This window comes from Ursus arctos, unplaced genomic scaffold, assembly GCF_023065955.2.
Source record: "Ursus arctos isolate Adak ecotype North America unplaced genomic scaffold, UrsArc2.0 scaffold_18, whole genome shotgun sequence".
Taxonomy (NCBI): Eukaryota; Metazoa; Chordata; class Mammalia; order Carnivora; family Ursidae; genus Ursus; species Ursus arctos.
In genome coordinates this window covers 7,649,722-7,672,226 of record NW_026622852.1, presented here as the reverse complement: position 1 = coordinate 7,672,226, position 22,505 = coordinate 7,649,722, and the positions used below count along the sequence as shown (strand labels likewise).

The 22,505-nt window shown below is 37.8% G+C and overlaps 1 protein-coding gene across 1 annotated transcript in view; it reads right to left on the bottom strand.

Annotated features, from left to right (window-relative positions):
* LURAP1L (leucine rich adaptor protein 1 like) overlaps positions 1 to 22,209 on the bottom strand; it is a 47,746-nt gene extending 25,537 nt beyond the window's left edge. Inside the window, exon 1 of the mRNA XM_026506538.4 lies at positions 21,124 to 22,209. Coding sequence (XP_026362323.1) covers positions 21,124 to 21,423 — 300 coding nt within the window. The 5' untranslated portion in view covers positions 21,424 to 22,209. The remainder of the gene's footprint in view (positions 1 to 21,123) is intronic.
* Between the last annotated feature and the right edge of the window lie 296 nt (positions 22,210 to 22,505).

Here is a 22,505-nt window from a genome sequence, read left to right as displayed (position 1 = left end):
AAAATTAGCATAAATTCAAAGTTAATTCATTACTTCGAGCACTGAAGGACCACAAATGAGGGTGATAAAAGCAGATGCCTAGCATATGGCAACAGATGGGTCACAACATTTAAAAAGAGCTACTGGGAATAGGATGGTTCACTTTTCTCAATTCTTACAACATAAGATAAAAAGGATGGAGAAGGAAATAATCAAAACAATATAGACTCAATTAGGTCCCAATTTTCCTATGGTTTTTAAGTGTTCTGTTAAAATACAGGACTTGCAGTTTGCTAGTAAGTTTCATGTCATAGTATTGTCTATAATGACCACATAGAAAAATCCATAATAGAAAGAGTCAAGCAAATATAGTAGGGACCTACAATACTCACTGGCAAAATATGGCTGCTAGTGGCAAGAATTATTGGAGCAGATGGTACATGATGAATTCATCAGGATATGTCCTGACACTTAGTTTCATAATCATACCAGGTTTTTTTTTTTTTTACTATTTTTTGCTCACATGACACTTTATCCTAACATTACACTAAAAATTTCATCTGTGAAGAATTTACAATTTCATAATTATGCATGCTTTTCATTATAAATTAGAAATAAGAATGATGCTTATGATAAAACTTTGATATTTCTTTATCCTTTTGGAGTTGGTTTCATAAATATAATTCTTGAACTCCAATGATAAAAATGAAAAAAAGTATATTCGTGCAGGTTATACCAAATAATAGATGGATTTTAATGGATGTAGCTGTTTGCCATATAAGTAGCAAAGATGATGCCATATTTTCCCTTGAGTGTGAATTTTCCAAATAAGGCTATGTTTGTATTGGATTTGAAATCTATTAAAGGAATATATATATAGTTCTCATTCAAATAAAATCCCTAAGGAATTTTCTGAAATTAATATAAAACTCAAGGTCTCATCCTAAATTGTTATACAGAAAAAAAGACAAGGTTACTACAATAAAAACATAAGCTTTCACTCAAACTATCATTAGAGTTTGAGATTATTTTCTACTAATTACAGTCCTCATGGATGGAGCTTAAAGATATAATCTATGTTGCACCTAGGCTCCTCTAAAAGTTGTGAGAAAAAGGGCTGTTCTTCTTCCCCAATGTCTATCTCCTCATTCAGAAACGTGATTTTTGCAGTCAACTACAACTTGGCATGGGTCCCTCCTCACACTCTGTATGTGCTGCTTTTATAAATTATCAGAGTGTGATTCCTATTGCCACTCTTCGGTAGCTATAGCATGTTTTTAGGCTAGTTCTGCAATTATCAGAATTCATTGCTCAGGAAGTAGGATAAAGAGCAGGTGGAGGTGGTATGTTGAATTCTGGGAAATAAGCATAATGCCCCCAAGTAAAGCCCTCTGGTTGAAGGCAGAAATAGGAAGAGTCTTGCGAGCAATGTAGTTTCAAGGTAGTGTAGGTTTTTGTTGTTGATAACACATTTGCTGTTTTGAATATTTTCTTATTATTTTTGTAATTCCACATAGAAATTTAAACCCTTTAACTTGCTAGCTTCCATAGTGACAGGAAAGAATACCAACAATAATAACATAAATGATAAGAGCTAGCCTTTAACAAAGCACTAGTTTCAGATACTGTAAGTACCCTTTATGTATTTTTCACCTAGACTTCATACTCTAAATGGCAAATATTATTATCTTCAAATTGCAACCCAGAGAGGATCTATACCTTCCCAGCATCACACAATCAGAAAGTAATGGAGCTGGAACTCAGGTTTAGATCTCTCTGGCTCTGAAGCCCACGTGCTTACCTGCTTCCTTTTCCCTATGCAAGGGCTCAAAAACCCAGCATTCATTCACCTCTTTAAAAAAACCAAACTACTCAAATATTCAGTGTGACAAAGGAAAAAGAAATCAAGAGTTGGAAAATCAAAAGGAAAGACATTTATTCCCCCAACCTAGGAATTATTAAAGAAATAACATTAAATACTATAACATCACAACAAAAAAGAAACAAGTTATCCAATATTAAGGAAATGTGCAAAAAAGGGAATATTTCTCATGCAGTACAAATTAGGTTTAGGAAAATCATATACGAAAAGATTTATGATACAGTGTCAAGCAAAAAGATACTATAAAAAATACAAGGTATATATTATAACTTCAACAATGCAAAGGAAAAATTACAGAAAAAAATACTAGAATAAAATAAGACAAAAATGTTAATAATAGCCTCAGAGTAATGTAATCGTGTCTTTTGTCCCCTCCCTTTCTTATATTTCATGTACTTTTTAAAATATAATTCAGTAGTGTATATTACATTTTAATTAGAAAAAACATTAATTACAAAATAAATCAGACAGTTATAAACAGAATTATATAAATAGCCAATCATGGATAATGTCATTTGGATGATTAAAGCATTTAATTTTTTTTTATTTAGAAAATGTCACCATACTAATAAAGGCAACTTAAATTTATTGAAGGCATATCTTGTAATCAATAATATCTGTGTAATTATGGAATTATATCTGATAGGAACAAACATTTTTGAAATATTTATATCTTGTACAAGTATAATCTCTCATTCCTTGTTCCAAAAATATTTTTATAATTTTTATTTTATTGCAAATTTTCATTCCTTGGCAATCAGTGAGCTTTCAGTGAGCTTTCTTGTTTATAAGTATTTTAAAAGTACAACATACTTCAAAGATCCCATAATATAAAACACATGGAAACTGTTTAGTTCTCAAGAAGAGAACTGTAAGGGAAAAAAATATTTTAAGTGTACAAAAACATAACAGCTTTCATTACATAACTTCCCTAAAATAATAACTACAATTGGTCCTTATTGCCTATCAAACCATACTCAAATTTCTTAGCTTAGTATTCTGATTAATTGGGATTATTTTACCTTTTCAATCTTATTTTCATTAACTCCAACATAACCCTCCATCTACTTTAATCATTCTCATTATGGTTTCCTAGGCGCTAAGGGCTTATAGTACCCCCAAATTTGCTCAACCTATTATCTCTACCTACTGTTCCCCCCATCACTTCTTTGAAGGTCATTTCCTAGATAGCTTTATTAATTTATTCCTCCAATATTGAGCTCTTACACTCTGCTAAATTCTAGATATATGTTGGACGTGATTCTATCTAGGAGAGAACATTATAGCTTAGTGGGGGGGGGGTAAACAGAAGGGGGAATGAACCACGAGAGACTATGGACTCCGGGAAACTGAGGGTTTCAGAGGGGAGGGGGGTGGGGGATTGGGCTAGGCAGGTGGTGGGTATTAAGGCGGGCACATATTGCATGGAGCACTGGGTGTTATAAGCAAACAATGAATCATGGAACACTACATCAAAAACTAATGATGTACTGTATGGTAACTAACATAATAAAAAATTTTTTAAAAAGAATAAACAATAAAAAATGAAAATAAAATATTATGTTATCAAGGGATGACTTGAAGGATATCAAGGTAGAGCTAACTGATGAGATACGAGGCATGGGAGTGGGAGGAAGAAAGATACAGGCAAAAGGAATAGCATGTATAAATGTTGAGAGTCAATAATATATACAAGACGCATCGGAAATGGAGCTGGGTTTCTACATCAAGATGCAGATGACCAGTTCCTAGGCACAGTATTAAATGCTTATGATATAATGTGTTTCTTATAAAAATTACATTTTATTAAGTTTGTGGACCTTTGGGATTAAACTACAATTTTCAATACCATGGATGTTAAATGTTACTGTTTTAGGAATAACCTCACGCCTTACTCACCTGATGGATTTGACAATAACCTGAAATCCACGTCTTTAATTTTATTTGTATTTCTTCTGGAGCTTATACAGGAATGGGATATAGATGATTCTTAAAATTATGTGTTGCATCTACTCGATTCCTTTGAAAGAAGTATTTCTTTCTTTCATAGGAAAAAGGAAAGACAGTGCTTCAGGGGGGGCTCTGTCCAGGTGGATATTTACATAGTCAAATAGTGTGCAGCTGAGAGTTTCCATCTGTCTGTAAGGCCCAACAAGGAGGGAGGATTTGGAAATGCTTATATTTATTCATCATCAGAGTTTAATTCAAGCAACCAAGATTTTTGACAGGGCAAATTTAATTTCAGGTGTAAGGTCAAGAGATGGCAAATAGATTCTTGCTAGACTCATTTTCAAGTGTGTGAATCAAAGTGACATTCTTAATGTATACTTAACTTATTTTATTTGTTCTCAGAAGAGTTAGAACATTTGAGCAGCACTGAATTATGCTTACAAAAAGGCACTGGGTTATTTCCATGGAGAGGATAAGTTTTTCAAGTTATTGATCCTATTGCCCAAAATCAACTCAATGATGTTAAAAAAAAAAAAAAAAGTAAAAGTGTTTTTCTCCTTAAAGAATTTTGGGTGAAATCCAAATAGAATCAATTTGTCTTAAGACTAAAAGCAAACAAAAATAACCTAACACTTAATGTTATGAAATCGCTGAGCATTCTCAGTAATGATGTCTGGACTTCTAAAGTTTGGAATTAAAGTTTAACTGGAAATGCATTTCCCCTCTTTGTAGTGGCCGCTCCACGGTATCCTGAACAACCAGTATGGAAAGTAGGAAATCTGGCCTTGGCTTGATCTACTGTAAATCACTCAGTCTCTGTATCTCCACTTCCAACTCAGCACTGTGAGCATTTGATAGCGCTCCTAGGAGACCTAATTAATGGCTGGGGTTTTGAATAAAACAGTGTACAGACTCCAGCAATAATCGCTTCAACTCAATTTCTTCCTAATGTCGATAAGGTAAGATGGTTATGCTATGATTACTTAAAAGGCTCCAACATACAAAGAGGTATCCATTTATGAGTTCATTCTTGTTATTTATTTACCGATGGCTAAGAACCATCTTCTGAACTCATTTTATTTATTAATTAAGTCAAAATGTTTGGGCAGCTCCTTGTGCTGGTGCTGCCTTTCAAAGCATGTTGATTTTCCATGTCTGGTGACAAGTAAAGATATGGTTCACTAAAAAAGATGGCTTTGTATCATGACTGGAAGGAACACTGCTTGAAGAATCTTTTTCCCTGTGTCTTTTAAACTGTCCTTTAAAGTTTATAGTATGTATCAATAGACTATATGACAACCATTAAGATCTCAAAATTCTTGATCTTATCATATATGAATCCATCTAAGATTTCAATTTCAAAAGAGTGGAAGTAGTCAGTTGCTTCAGCTCCCCATCGTCTATAAAATTAATCTCTAAATCCTACTTCTAAATGTTAATTATAACACGGTTGGAAAAGGAGGGAAATTAAAAAGTACTGTCATTGAGTAACCAAACAAGTTCAAAAAGACAGACAGGATATTCATCAGTCTAACTCCCCTCCAAAGTACGGACCAAGGTCATAGACAGCAAATACGTATGCTGATAAAAATCAACTTGACTGACAACCCAAAGAAATGATACCAAAACGGACATCTAAGAAAGTAGTTTCATTTTGTATTAAGCATACTGTGTAGAGAATCCAGATTTTATTTCCCCATAGTACCAGACTAACCTTCTAGCAGGATGCATGTTGGACACACAGTGGTAATTTATATAATTTCCTAGGCTACTGGGGATGGTGATAGGAGGAAGGGGAACCAGACAAAGTGGGGGAAATTTCAAGATCCATTTCTAAGTCCTTAACTCTGTTCCTTATTAAAATAACATGCAATCTAGATTCATCATCATGGGTCCAATGTATACCAAAATAATCCTTGTCACATACTAGTTCATTTTCCCCCTCTAACAAAAACACACATATAGAGAAGACCATAAATCTCTTAGTTATCCTGACTTTCTTTTCCCATATTTATTCTGGCATTTACAAACTAATTTTTGAAACTTCCAAATAAGGAATAATTGAAACAACTATTACATTACAAAGAAAACACAAAACTGAATTTTTAAAATGAAGTAAATAAACTCAAAGTTAAGAGGCAGAATAGCAAAGTTAAAATTCTATTTCATTTCATCAGGGTTATCCGGGCCATAGTTCCTGGCAAATTCTGAACATGGCCAGACTAAAGGAAAAGAAGTGATATATTTCAAGAGTGAATTCAACATATGGATTTTACTATTAAATATAATCCCCAAAAGGAGTTTGTCTGGGTTTTTTAAACTAAATTTAATATAGCTCCTGGTAATAGTATAGCTTGATTCATTACTTCTTTGACCGAGTAACTATAATATAGGCAAGAGGCTATTATTAATAGTCACATTTATTGGGCAAATCCTATATTCTAGCAAATATTACTATAAGCACTGTATTGAAACATATATAGCCAATGCTATATTCATGTATTATCACTGTAACCTCATGACCCCAGGACTGAGGATAGCATATATGCAAATGCTTTGTAAATGATGGTATACAGTGCAAGGTAATGACTCACAGGAGAAATATCTTCTTAGACAAAAATGCCCAAACATTATTTCCTTCTCCTGTGTCCTTATCTCTCTTTTTCCTTACTTAAAAAAAAGAAAAAAAAAGCTGGCTCTCAAATCCTTACTTGCATACAATTTAAATAGAAGGCAATAGTGTTGTAACTGTATCCAATGCTTAAAATATATTTACTGAATACCACCTACAGTCCCAAATCTTCCACTTATTATTTCATATTTTCATATGGATCTGGAGCTCTGGCTGAAAGACAATCTTGTGACAACAGAATTTCTAGCATTGAGTCAACAGGAAAGTGAGAAATTGAGGGCGTGTTCTTCTAATTGCTCCTACTATGATTCAGGGAGAGCTACTTCTATGATCCAACTGAGTGCTAGCCTCAGGCAGGTTTCTGACTGGTGCGGAGTGGCCATTTACAGTGCTCTACTGAAGAGTATTCTTAGGACATGTCTGAACTCAGCAGTGATGTAAGTTATTATGACTGCACTGCATACAGGAGGGAGGAAGGACACCACTGAAGCCCCACAACTGTTTGTGATTTTGAGAAATGGTCACTGAAGTATTTAGAAGTAAAGTAATATCATTTCTGCAACTTTTAAATTAAGAATGTTTAAGAATATGTGTGTGGAGAGAGAGGGGGAGGGGAGGGGAAGGAGGAGGAGGTGGGAGGAAAAGAGTGAATGAAAAGACATGTAAAATATTAACATGTGGGAGAATCTGGGTGAGGGGTATATAGTGATTTTTGTAGCTTTTATGCAACATCTATAATTATTTAAAATAAAAAGGTTTTAAGAAATGCCACATATTTGGTACTCCTGCTGAGGATGATATAAATAAGAAAGACCAAGCTTAACAGCAGCAAAAGCCCATATAGTGTAGCTTCTTGGAAGGTAGTAAAATGAATACCTTTGGGGAGAGTTTTTTTTTTTTAATTTTTTTAAAGATTTTACTTATTTGAGAGAGAAAATGAATGAGAGAGAGCACAAGCCAGGCAGAGAGGTAGAGGAAGAGGGAGCAGTGAGCCCGCCTGGGGCTGGATCCCAGGACCCTGAGATCATGACCTGAGGGGAAGGCATGTGCTTAACCAACTGAACCAAGGGGAGAGTATTTTTAAACGTTCTTGTAAAGATGCAAAGATCCAGAAGGAAACCCATCCAGTTGCTGATTAGGTAGTAATGCCAGAACATTTGGTGGCCATTTCTTATCTTTTGATTCTAGTTCCAAATTAAAAACAGAAAAATGGTTTGGTTCATTAAAATTCCTTTCTATTCTAGAATCTTAGAAGGATACGCAAGAAACCTAGTCTTCTGGGGCGCCTGGGTGGCGCAGTCATTGGGCGTGTCTGCCTTCGGCTCAGGGCGTGATCCCGGCGTTATGGGATCGAGCCCCACATCAGGCTCCTCCACTGTGAGCCTGCTTCTTCCTCTCCCACTCCCCCTGCTTGTGTTCCCTCTCTTGCTGGCTGTCTCTATCTCTGTCAAATAAATAAATAAAATCTTAAAAAAAAAAAAAAGAAAGAAACCTAGTCTTCTTCATTCTGTCCATCCAGTTTACCCATCTGGACAGTACCAATCTGAACAACTATCTTAAACACCTCAGATACAAGTCACATTGTACTCATAAGTTTTCAAGTCTATACCAAGGGCTGTGCCAAGGATAGACAGTTAATGCCCTCGTGATTAATGTTACCCATGTACTAAATTAGGCTGTCAAATTCAAAGATTATTATTTTCAACCAAAACCACATAGGACCATACCATATATCAATACAGTATGCATACAACACTATACTAACATGTTACGATAATGTTTTTCTTTTTTAAGTTCTTTCTTTTCACTCTGAAACTTCAAAATCTCACTCTAGAGCAGGAAAAGAGGATGACAAAACCTAAAATGTGTACATTCTTCACTAACTTATCAGAGAAGAAAAACAACTCTTTTTATTTTTATGTTCTGCCAGCACTCCTGGGAACAATGTTTCCTGAGACTGACTATGTCTAAGGATAGAGCAGGTCATGCAACCAAGAAGAAATTTTGCTGTCCCACCACTAAGCAGGCAGAAAGTTTCTTTCTTTTCTTTTCTTTCCTTTTTTCTTTTCTTTTTTCTTTTCTTTTCTTTTTCTCTTTCTTTCTTTCTTTCTTTCTTTCTTTCTTTCTTTCTTTCTTTCTTTCTTTCGTCAAGTATCACAATAACCGATTGGAGAAAAGTATTTTAGTCTTTTTTTAACCAAGAACCTACATTCCATGTGACTGGGTTTCGTTGGTGGGATGCAGAGGAGGGATTGAGGTTCTATGTTCCAGTCCAAAAAGGAAATGCTGCTAGTGCATTCCAAACACAAAAATCAGAAGCAGGATTAAAGTGTACTTTAATTCACACATTTAACACGTGGGCGTCCCTAAATAATTGGCTGGGCATTAGGGAAATACAAGCATTGATTAGTCATAGCCTCTGTTCACATGGTGATTATAGTGAGGGGGGAAAAAAGACAGTGAACAATAGTATTAACTGCGTTGAAATACACAGCCTAAAGTTTAGGAAGGTGACAAATGAAGTCATGTGTATAGAATTTTGTCAAGACTTTCACCCTTGGAAATCTTTAGCCCCAGAGACTTACAAATACATTTTATTTTTTATAAATCTATTTTAAATAATAGTGTGCTTTCACTACAGAAAGGTTTTTGTCAGGGGCGCCTGGGTGGCTCAATTGTTAAGCGTCTGCCTTTGGCTCAGGTCTTCCCAGGGTCCCAGGATTGCTCCTTCTTCCACTCCTCCTGCTTGTGTTCCCTCTCTCTCGCTATATCTCTCTCTGTCTAATAAATAAAAAAAAATAAATAATTAAAAAAATAAAGGTTCTTGTCAATGCACAATATTTAGTCTACCATTAAATCATTCAATTTTATAGTGTGCCTAGCCTAAAATCACTGATCTAAGTGATTAAGTTATATTTGGTGGCTCCTTGTGTATTATTTCCTTACAATTTTATCATCAGATTTTTAAATGGTAGAAGACTAGAGCACGGGTTCAGGTTCTTGCCTGTGCTTCCTGTGAAATCCTAAAAAGGTCTTTGTCTGTAATCAATTATCTCTCATCCTTTTCTGCATTCTGGGCAAGGACTAATTTGCTCTCCGAAAGCCTATGTGAACATGTATCTGAGTGCTAATATAGTCTACCTACCTATTTCTGGCAAGAAGCATAAAGTTCCTGTAAGCTCATACGGAAGAGACTGTGGAATGCTTTGCAAACATCTCTGAAAGGAGCTGTCAGTTCCAGTACCTTCTTAACGTGGACTCGTCCATGATTACTATCAGCCACTAGGACTAAAATCCTGAGGAGCCAGTTGGTTACTAATTCACCTTACTCTGCAGCGAGGATGTTCCAGAGTTTGAAGTGGCCAGTTCTTATGTGGGCGCTAATCATTTTGGGTATTATTTCTGTGCAGGGATGACTAATGCCAAATTTAGCAACTCAGATGGAGTACGTGCAAGATAAGAAGCTATTTTACATATTGCCATGTCCCTTCTTCTATGAAATAGAATAAAAGGAAGAAAATGAAAGATGAATAATAGGAAAAAATCTAGTCTCATCCTTTCCTAAAAGTGTCAAAGAGTTAAGTCATTAATCAAATGGAAGGACAAAAAGAGTCCATGTTTAGTAAGTGCCTACAATTAAGCAGGCAGAATCCCAGCCAGTTTACATATATTAAACTCATTATGTGCTTAAAGACACATCGCTGGTTAAAGGAAGATCTGTGATCCCTTGAATTCAGCTCTACCTTATTCTAAAGCCTACATCCTGACTTTTAGTTTTTAAAAAGTTCTATCTACATATAATTTTTTTCTTATCAAAATACAGTATATACTTTGTGCAGAGAAATTGGGTAAAGCAAAAGATCTCAACAGAGAAACAGAAAAAGCCGCCCATAACCCTACTACCATCATACGATACCACTGTTAACACTGTGAGGTCTTTTATTTCAGCCTTTTGTTGTTTATGTGAATATATCCATAACCATTTTCTCTCTTCCATAAATATTTTTGCAACATAATTTTAATAGCTACATCAAGTTCTATCCCTTGCACATAAATAACCTGCCATTATTTGTCATTCAGATTATTCCATTTTTTCAGTCATATATAATATCAAATGTATAAACTTAAATCATATTTTTGTACAAATTCATTATTGTTTCCTTGGGGTAGATTTCTATATTTATCCTAAGTATTACCGGCATCAGAACTGCTATGTCAAGAAGAATCTTTTTTCTTCTTCTTTTAATATGGCATCGTTTACCTCTAAAGTTTCCTTCAACATCCCCTTCCAGCTGCAGTGCAGGAGAATGCCCATTCCTCTCCAGCCTCACCAATGCTCTGCTTTGCTGTTCTTTTTTCATTTTGCAAGAAAGGCAAGAAAGTCTTTTATGTTAGCCACATAAGTACAAACCTATGAGAAATCCATTGACCTTTTGTTGTACTGCATACCTGATGGAGTTTTCATCTTAAATTATAAACGCATGGCTCATAGGCACACGTGCTGGAGCATTTCTCGCCACAGTGAATGATTACAGAGTGTGTCTTTTGATGAACAACTGGAATTAACAGATATAAATGAATAGATGTGTCTGAAAACAGAATGGTCTGCCTTGGGATCCAGGGAAGGATGTACCACTGAAGAAATTTCAGCAAAGGAGGCGTGATCAACTAGCTAGGAAGACACTTGGAATTGGTCTAGATGACCTCTGAATTTTCTTCCCACCCTAGGATTCTATGCTGCTCTTGTCTATTTCTAGAGGTTATTGACCTTGTCTCTACCTCATCAACAGCCATATTTTTATACAAATAGAGTGAGTCTAACTTCTGTCTTCGCCAGTAATCTGTCCAAAGTGGCAGCACTGTGAATTGTGCTTTGAAGCCGTGTGCGTGTGGTGTGTATCAATGCTGTAGCTAGAAAACCAGCTGCAACATGAGATCCTAAAAGTCTCAATTTTAAAATTATACAAACATATACCTTTCCAAATATATGTCTATAATTATAGCTAAAGGTAGAAAAGAAACTATAGGTATGCTTGCACATGTTCAGAAAAATTTTAGGATACATAAAACTTAGGGAGTGAAAATTGGCAAAAGGGAGGTAGATCTCTGAATTTAGCAGCCTTGAAAGTTGAACTTCATCACCACGAGGAGAGAAATTTCCTTCTCAACTTTGATCTCAAGCTTTGTTAACACTAAAACAACAATGATGTAGACAAGTTTTGCAACAGGAACAAATCAGGGAACCTGTTAGAAGAATAGCCTGTGCCAGAAATCAGAGTTGTAACAGACATAGCTCACTGTTTGGGATGCTGGTATTACAACATTTTATGAATTTACTGATGGTGAGTATTAACACAGCAACAATTTTATTCTGCTCATCAAATATACGGAAAGTCAAAAACTTAATTCTAGTTTCAGGTGCCCTAATTTAAAATACAAAGGAAGAAAAGAGCATTCCATAATTTTAATTACAAGTAGATAATGCTAATAATTTTTTAGTTCACACATAAGCAGGCCATATTATCTACAAAAATTTTTTAATTAAAAATTATTCTAGAAAAGCCATGCTATGCTGACGGTAGAGGGGTGGGGACATGCCTGCGATTGTGACATGCCACCTAGAACTTAGAAATGAGGGAAATGATTATCCTCTGAAAATCTGAAGTCAACGATAAGACATCAGAGGTCCGTTTGAGAACTTAGTCCAATATGACTATCTCTTGATAGGATTAACATTTTGAATAAAATGTATCAGAATACAGGCTGAATTGTGATGGTCATGCTGGCTGACCCAACCAAGGCAGTTAAGAGATGGTGCTGTCCCCAAGCTGCTAAATGAAGTGCTGGGTCCAGCTGAGCCAGGACACAATCAAATTCCCATCTCACTCCCGCCCTGATTCCTTCCTTCCCCAATCTTCTAGCTTTCCACTGCCAAGGGCCTGCAGAGAGAGGGCTTATTAGTCAGTGATATAGTATAGTTCTAGTTTATATATCACTTTCTTGTAAGAGTCGATTTGAAAGATACTGATTATTTCTTTAATCGAAAGCTCAGACGTTCTGATTATGTCTCATCTCTAGGAACAGAAGCTGTTTTGTTATCATGAGCATTCCAAAATCTGAGGAAAAAAAAAAAACTAAGATGTTTTTGAGCCATGAAGACTGAAGGCACACTAAATCCACGGGATGCCATTCTGCCTTCTCCATGTGGCATAGACCACCTTGCGCCATGTTAGCCTTTTGGTCCAACTTTCAGTTTTTATTTTTATTATTATTACCAGAAAAAAACTCAATAAGAAGATTATGTTGAAGTGGTACGTGATTGGGGAGAAGCATACTCCAATTTGAAGATTTAGTTATTTCTTGAATTAAAGAATGGTCTGATTAAGTCTGATATCTATGAAAAGAATTTGCTTTCTAAAAGAACAGTTAAAAGTTGGACAATCTCTTATTATTAAAAGTGAAGTAATTACTTTTTCTTTTTAATTATAAGTCATTAGGCTGCATATAGGTGAAGTGACAGAATAAGATAAAAATTGACTAGTAAACATTTCTGAAGATACATCAGGAATCTGTTTATATGACCCAATATCCCATACTGCCTATGTCATAAGTGAGCGAAGAGGGAGAAAGAAATAATACATGAAAACTGTTTAGAATACTAACTGGCATACTGTAAACATCCAATAATTATTAGGTAACAAATAAAATATCATTATGTAAAACAAGGAAGATGAAATCCACACATGCTAAATTTACATAAATGTGTATGTACCATGTATAGGCCAGCAAAAACACAGTGAAAGACCTGACAGGATTCACACCAAACTGTCAGCAAATGATTCCTTTGGGGTACGGAGTAATACGGAGAAGATGTGGTGTCAGGGGCAGGTGAAGCGGGACTTTCGTTTTTCTTTTTATAATGTGTCTACATTTCTGGAAGTTTTATAATGAGAAAGCATACGTTTAACTTCTAAAAAGAAAACAATAATGTTTTTAAAGGAATACCAAAAGGTCCATTGGTAGGTATAATGAAATTACTGTAAAAATGTCCATTCATAATAACTGGGCATGCTCCATGGTATGTCCATATAGTACAGTTTAGGAGTAAATTGGATCCAGCATATAGCCAGGCTCACAGAAGTCGTTGTTTGAATGAATGGCTGAGAAACAACTTACGGTGACTTCGTCAAATTAGCTAACCCCTATAAGCCATAGTTTTCTTATCCGTAAAATGAACACAATAATAGCTATGTATAAAAATCTAGCTCAATGTTTAATCCCTTTAAAAAATGAATTATTCGGATTATATTTTTAATGCTTAGACTTAGATGTTTGAAATATATGTCTGAAAATTTAACCTTTCTTTGTGAATTCTATAAATACGATTTACATTGGGCTCAATTTGGATCAATGTGTTTCAACCACACAATTTGGGAAGTCCCAGCACAGTGCTGTGCAACTGGTATCACTACTGAAAAATAGGATAATAGAGTTCCTATTAGAAGAACAGGCTTGAAGGTGCTGTTCAAATGGACACAAGACGGTGTCAGATTCCCAGTTTTCTAGTTCTATGAGTTATCTAAGATCCAAGCTTATCCCGAACAGAATTTCTCAGGGAACAAAATGCTACCAGTTGCAAGCTTGTAAAACTCTGGATCGTGAACACTATTGAACTCCACTACTGAGTTCTGAGCCTTGAGCTGGTCTGGGAGAGGATCCTTCACCAGCAGCTTTTGTGGAGTGAGAAGAAGTATTTATGAAGATCTTGAAGACAGTAGCAAAAAAGAAAGGGTGCAGTTGCTGGGGACCAGGTGACTTTTGGGTATGTTCATCCACATCTTGAGTGTTCCTAAGACAGAGATTGTCTTTCGATCCTTTTCCTCCTGGAGGGCTTATAGTAAATAAACATACAGTTTACCATGTTTAACGTTCTGAAAATCTGGAGGAGCAGATATGTACATTTAATCAAGATATGGGTCAAGATGTGCATCAAGATATTCGAAAGCATGAGAAGTAATCATACAGTCATAGTTTAAAGCTCAGATTCTGACTTCACCCTCGCTCCCCCCCTCACTGTGGAGGTAGTCTTGGGCATTCACAATAATCTGCAATGCTTTATCTATAAAGGAGATACTAAAATTATATTTCCTTAAGATTATTATAAGGTTTCAGTAGGATAATGCATATCAAATGTTTAACTAACATAGTGCTTTTCCCATAGAAAGCTTTCATTGTAAAAAAACTAAATACTAGTCTCAGTTTGCAGACTTCCTAGGCTAAACCAAAAATTTGGTTCCACAGTAATTTAATCTAGGCTACTATACACTGCAGAGTGCTTGGCTCACAGTATCTGCTTCATAAATGCAAAGTCTGAAATCAAAATCAAGATTTCCAGTTGTACTGAAGCTAGGCAAAGCCCACGAACATTTTTTTTCTTTTCTTTTTTTTTTTTTTTTTTTTTTTTTTTTTTTTGCTTTTGTATAGAAACATAGTCTCTGGGGAACATGTGATGACACGGGAGGTGCTATAATAGTCAAGTAGAGGAAATGCTTAAATTTGAATCAGTCCCGAAACCACATTGCCCATCTGCGGCTACTGGTGTAAGATCAACAGAACAGCCGTGCCATGGACATAATACCTCTTATTGTCATTGTCCTTACTATTTCTGAATGCCTCTGTAGTAGTTGATTTTCTTATATTATTTCACTGAATTCTTAAAATGCCTTAATAGAGATACTTTCCTCCCTATGTTAACAAGAAAGCTGAGTCCTAAAGTGGTTATATAACTTGCTCAATGCCAGACACCAAGGAGTGAAAGAGCCAAGTTTGGAAAGAGGGCCACTGAGAGCCGGGCAGGCTCTGGTCAGGGAAGAGGGGCTAAGAGTCTCCATAGGGAGGGGGTGCAGGGCCCTGGCAGCCTGCTGGGCCCTGCTGGTTTGTATCTTGACTTGCTCTAGACTTGACTGGAATCTCAGCTTGTCTAGCTGCAAACCCATGAAGGGTCCACCAAACCAGAAGCCCAACCCCTTAAGTAGTGAAGAATAACCATTAAAGAAGAACAAGAGGAACATCCTTCAAAGAAAAACAACAAAAAAGTAACAAGTTATCAGGGACCCCAGAGACTTTAGCAATAAATGCTGGTTTCAGAAGTAGTATTTAAAAACAAACAAACAAAACTCTAAAGTCTTAACATATGACAAATTCTTGTTTAATTGTGATTTATTAATTACAAAATGGAAGGTTAAAGCTATGTTTTTTTTGTGCTGCCATGGAAATGAACATAATCAGTCTAAAAAAAATCTCACAATATTTGTGGTCTCTCAAGATCAAGCCAGCATGGTTGTGCAACTTGACTGGAATGGAAAGGAATTCTTTTTGGTCAGGAAGTGTTCTTTAAGTATGCACCAATAATTCAACAGACATTCCTAGGTACAGGGCAGGGCTCCTCAGATTTGGAAATGTCACTGTTTTCAAATTAGGTATAAATTCTCTAAATCGTGTCTCTGTGTTTCTAGCCAAATGACATTACTACCTTCGTGTGCACTGCTGTCAGTTCTGGAGCCGCGGTGTAAGGAAACCTGTTTCAACAAGATTTTTGTCAGATTTAAGTGAGCATAATTAGCGCTCCCTGTGCGTAATAACAGAAGAAGCCATTATTAGGAATCGGTTTCCTCATCTCCTTGATGTCTTTATCCCTAATATTAAGCCCTTCCTTTGCATCATTATCAGCACTTTTGAGTCCTTGTTCAGGGCACTGTCACAAATTTCCTCAGCTTTACCTGTGCACCTCAACACTGATGTCTGACCTCTGCTATGGCATTGTGCACCTGCTGACATGTCAGTTTGCAATCTTTCTCTGGCCAAATTATATTCCCATTTTATCTTTCCCACTATCTTGTGAACTCATCAAGGGAGGTACTTTCCACTTTACAGCTTCTCAATTATATACCTAAGGGTTTTTCTTAGATTTTTATCCAACTTAAAAAAAAATCATCAAATGATAAAATAGTAAAAATATTACTGAAACTAACTAGCTATGAAAAATGACCGAATGATAGAACAAGGGATAGAAACCTCCTAGCCTACTCAGGAACATATCCAAAGCAATTGTGAAGTTAATTTAATGAAAATATTTTTTGAGGGAATATAAAAAAACTTTCATTTTTTTTAAGATTTTTTAATTTATTCATTTGACAGAGAGAGAGAGACAGCTAGCGAGAGAGGGAACACAAGCAGGGGGAGTGGGAAAGGAAGAAGCAGGCTCCCAGAAGAGGAGCCCGATGTGGGGCTCGATCCCATAACGCTGGGATCACACCCTGAGCCGAAGGCAGATGCTTAACAACTGAGCCACCCAGGCACCCCCAAAAAACTTTCATTTTTATTACAAAGTCAGCAAGCCATTTAACAGGGGGGCAAAATATAGAAGAGATCAATAAGAGAAAGTACCAAAAACCAAGTATAAATCTACCACTCATAAAAACTGTGACATTGGGATTTCTGTTCTGCTAGTATCATATGCTAGTCTTTGTCTGAGGGTATGTGTGTTTGGGAATTGCCCAGAACAATTTATTAAAGCAAGAGTGGAGGAACTGGGTGGGATATTTGAATGCTTTAATACTAAGAAAGGATAAGTAACTTGCTTGAGATTGTTTATTCTATTAGATATACTACCCAGCTGCTGTGCAAACAATTGCCAAAAATATGGAAATCAGAACACAGTGTTTCCATAGTTTTCATAATGGCGTTGTATTACCAAAGATTAGTAATCATCCCGACATAATACAGAACCGATTGGAACCAGAATGTGGCATCAACAGGTAGTATATACTTCATGCCAAACTCCTCTTTGATTTTCTGAACAGTAATTATCTGGAAGGCAAATAGGAAGGGTGCATTAGACCCCTGCCAATTCCAGATTTTGATCCTTTAGTGATTGCCTTTTTCTTAGGCAAATTTGAAATTTCTTTCAGAGAAAAACTGATGAAAATAATTTTCACAGACATATTGATATAACAGTAAAACTCTCTGAACATCTTACAAAGTGTAATGTAAAATTATTATTAAATGATAAAACCCAGGTTTTGACAGAGATTATTTACATTTATTAGAAAAATATTTTGGATATCATGAGATACTAGAAAACTTAGAGTAATATTTCATAAGCAATGCTGAAAGTCCCATTCTTAAGAACATTTGTAAAAGCAGTCTTTGCATGGATGAAAACAATTGGGAATGTGGGATAAAAAAATCAACTTTTTAAAGTAGCCATTTTGTTGTATATTACCAAGGTCTGGAGATAGATTTGGCACATAGTAGGCACTCAATAAATCATTGATTATTGAATGAACCTGTATCTGAAACAACCCCTCCCGTGCATCCTGAGAACTTCTCTTCTTCATCCCTTAGTACTCTAGGGGGTGCTGAGCTATCACAGATCCGTATGCAGACTGGAATGAGGGGAAAAGCACAGTACACGGAGTCAGGTTAAGAGTTCGAGTTGTGACTCTATTCACTAATTAGCTGTGTGACCTTGGCCTGTTAAGCCACAAAGATCTCACTTGCAAAATGTGGATGAAAATACTTCCTCTTTCCCCGTACAACTTTAGACTCAAATGATGACAAATATTAAAACAGTCTGAAAGGAAAAGTAGTGAACATATATTGGGCAGACTTTACACAAGAAGCCTGACATCTCTCCAATTTCGTTAAAAGTTTCCTATGTATATCTCTGCATTTGTTTTTGTATTATCAAATTTCCTTATCTCTAAATTCAAAATAAAAATGCTTACATACTAGAAAATCTGCCTCCTCCCCCAAACATCCTGATCATTACCTTAAACTGGCCTCCTGTACCAAATGCAAACCTGCAGATTTTCTTTTCTAATATTTTCCCTCCCGCAAGCTTTATTATGTATGGTGCTATTTATGTTGTCAATAAGAGTTTCACCATTAAGAAGTCTGGCAACAGAGTTTCTTCCCCCTCTTCAATCTCTTCCAAGTTGCCTTTATTACAACTGCATCTCTCAGACCTCTAAGAGCATTGACTGTAACATCACAAATAAGAGTGAAGGGAATTCTCCATGAAGCCATAAAGGAGATGAGAGACAATGATGAAATCATGTGTATGTACAGAAGTTTGTGTTAAGACGGCCTCCCTGCAAGCCTATGCAATATTGTGTCAATGGTATACACATCTAACTAATAAGAAAAGAAGGGAGGCTTAATTCCTGGAAGTCTCCAGAAAGGTTTGTGCCTGGCTCAGGTGTTTCTTAAGAAGGAGTTCCGAGGGCAGGCCCCAAACCTGGTAATTCCAGACAATCCAGAAAAACAATGTGTGGACAACTAAAAGTAATAAACATGAAATGTGGACTCATGCATAATACAGAGCAGCTTAACTCAGTGCCCACAGCACAGGGCGGAAAAGAACGGAAAGATCACAACGCAGAGGTCATATTCCACTCTGGTTCCCTAACTTCTCTACGTGGGGATCCGAGGAGACAGGAAGAACTGCAACACTGCATCTGTTCAGTGTTTATAACAAAACTGCCAAGTCTACATACAAACAAATCTGTTGCTTCCCAGTCATGCTAAAGTTGGGGTTTCTAGCACCCAAAGGAGCTGTGTAAAATGGGGTAAACGGGTCTCACTAGCAGGGGAATATACCTGTCTCGATCTTTTCTCTAAAGTCTCATGGCTAATGTTTTTATTTTCTTCCTGGAGACCTTCAGTGGAGCACAAAGTTTAACACAAAACATCTGTGCTGGCATAAATACTGCAGCTACTGATGCTTCACATAGACGATATAACAAACAGTCAATTTAGCAACTTGCTGCTGTTGTTGGGGTTTCCTTTTGCTTTTTTAAAATGTATTTATTAATATACCCTCATCACACACGGCAAGATCTGGCTGGGAGAGACAGACTTTTACCACGTCTATGATATTTTCATTAAGAAAAACAGGTAAGTCTAGAAAGTGTCCTTAGTTGAAAATAACCAGATTCCCCCTCCCCTTGGCGTTCTTCCACACTCTTGATTTGATTTACTACAAATAATAAATGGCAAATGAGTGCAAGAGATTTGAGAGCCCTGAACAGACAAGCTCCTTGACTTTTTCATTTTGTATTTTCAGCACCCATAGTAAATGCTTAATTGGTACTTTTTGAACAACTAAGATATACCACCTGTGTGTACTTAGACAGTGAAACATGAATAAACTAGTTTGCATTATACACGCTGAATGTATACACACAGATGCCCACGTGCACACATATATATAGACCTATACATGTAGAGCTGTATGTGTGTGTAATTTGCTTTCAACATCTGAACGTTCCAAGTAGGAAGAAAATGGATCCTTGAGATATAAAACCAAAGTCCTTAGGTATACCAACTTTAAAGATCTTGAGATAGGTTTTTTTAGAGTGATATCCTGGGACCTTTATGTAGATAACACAGTGAAAATTCTGAACACAGGACATGATTTCTGAAGACTGGCTTTTTACACTTATCTATTTGCCAAGATTACTTTATGCTGTGGAATTTATTACCTCCTGAGTGTTCCAAATGCAGAAAGAGAGGAATGAGGGAAACACCGCTGGTTACTCCTTTATAATGCAAAGCCCTAGTAGACAGGATCTTTTATGTAGAAAATCCTCACCATCCTCTGGGTTGACTGAGACCACTCTTGCAACTTTCCTCCACTCCAGGCCGGTAGAAAATGCTGTTGCTTTGTGGTTAGTTTCTTCAAAGGATTTAGGAAGGAATTATTTCCTCCCACCAGTTTATTGTACAAATAAACTGCGGTTCACAGAGGCCAAGTGACTCGCCCCAGAACTCATGGCCAGTAAATAAGTTTTTTCCGTTTAAGTATATCCGGAATAACAAGGATTCTCAGACCCTGTACTAGTCTCATTGTCCTAATCTTAAAGTACTGTTTACTAGCAACACAGAAAACAATTGCAGATTGAGGACTGAGGGGGGGAAGGATAGGAAGTGGTCATTAGCAAATCCCTGGGCCTGGAGATCACCTGCTCACTAGGATCAAAACAGTGAAACAAGCTATTCCTAAAGCCATCAAGGACGAATGGGCCATTGTTTTCAGAGCCAGCTGTGGAGAATCAGCTTAACAGTGGCCTTGGAACAGCTGCCGCTGCTGCACCAAGGGGCGGGGGGCTTTGCATTATAAAGGAGTAACCAGCGGTGAAGGTGGAAGAGTGAGCTGGGAAGGATCGCTGGCAGGGACACTGCCTCGCCACCTCTCGGCAAACCAGGAAGTATTTTTGCTTTAGTGCAAAGGACTGAGGCACCTTTTGAACCGACAGTGTGAACAGCACACAGCAGGCCCCAGATGGACTTAGCGACTGCAAACCCCCGGCGGGCAGGGTACCCGAGAGGCTGCGGACTAGCAGCTAAATGGTCAGAGTCTGAAGCACCGAGTCGGCGCTATCACAAAGTACACAGAGGAAAACAGGCTCTCCTATCCTGGCAAACCCCGACCCAGCAAAATCCGGGGTAAACAAGCCTCCAGACGCGCGCCCCCTGCGCGCTTCCCTACCCCGCATTCCCACGAGCCTTGCACTCAGCTCTGCAGCCTCAGCCGCCCTCTCTCTGCGGGCCCATCTTCCGACCGCCCCACCTTTCGGCCGGGCCCTCATTGCCACAGCTGGTGCACCGCACTCACCATCTCTTGCCTGAGGAAGTGCAGCTTGGTTTCCAGCCTCTCCAGGGCGCTGCAGTGGCTACGACGTGGGGAGCCAGAGGTTGGAGAGGACGAAGAGGAGGACGACAAGGAGGGAGGGAAGCTGCAGCTGCTGCTGCTGCTACTGCAGCCGCCGCCGCCGCCGCTCCCCCCGCAGGGGTCCCTGTCCCTTTCCTGGGGAATCGGCTCCTCCCCACGGAGCGAGCGCACTAGGCTCTCGGGTACTTTGCGTCCCAGCTTCAGCTCGATGTCTCTGAGGTCTGGCAGCGGGCCGTCTTCCATGACTTTTCCAGACGAGGATAATGGTAATGAAACGCGGCGGATGAGAGGCAGCAGCGGCCTCCAAGGCTGCGGCGAAATGAGCGGACCCCTCCCGGCGTCTGGGTCTCTATCCTCGGCGGATGGAGTGCACCGTCCGCTCCATAACCGCTTGCGCTGTTCTCAACCCTGAAATCCGCACAGGACCAGGCGGGTCGCAGCCGCAGTTTCCTGGGTGCTGTGGCTCCTCAGACACTTACTAAGATTTTAAGGATCGCTTCATCCTCTTCCTTTTTGGCTACCCCACTGCCAAACTGATTTAATTGATATTGCAGAAAGGAGAAAATCCAAGTATTATAAACCAAAAGAAAAGAGAGGGAAATGAAGTCTGTTTTGGCTTTACGGGGGGAAAATTCACATTATAAAACTGTCCGTTCACATCTCTGCATCATTCACTGATTGCCCATCTGGTACCACGCGACACAAAGTAATGATGTGGCCACACTCCAGGGTCGTTTCATTTTCCAGCCATATGTCTCCAAGCTTTCGGAATATCCTGGATTGTCAGAAATAATCCCTGGTCAGTGATAGAGGAGGTCGGTCGTGTGCACGGACGCATAAAAGAGATGGTTAGCTTAGTAGGAGTTTAACGGCTTCCTTGTTGTAGCAGAAGTGCTCTTCTTCTCATTTAGGCAGTTTGATCCAAGTCATTGTGTTCCTCCGAGCCTTGGAAACTTTAAACTCCGCTGGCAGGTGGACCAAACCAGGGCCAACCCTTGTACCGTATATCACAGGAAAGAAGAGCAACAGAAATTTTCCCACCCTGTTGCTAGCAGCAGTTTCCGTGAACTGCTTTTAGTTGGAAGTACCTAAATATGGGTGTTAGAGTTTCCGTTTCCGGACGAAATTGCCCGATAGCCACAACCTTTAAAACAGTTAATAAAAGTTGCAGGAAGAAGATTGACTTTAAATGTAGTGTCATTCCCCACCCCCTATCTTCCTATTCAGCACAAGTCTAGCTTTAGAAGCCTTTCCTACTTTTACACTAGTAAAAAAATGAAACTATCTCACCAAAATTTCAGTAGGAACGTACAGCCAGAAAGAAT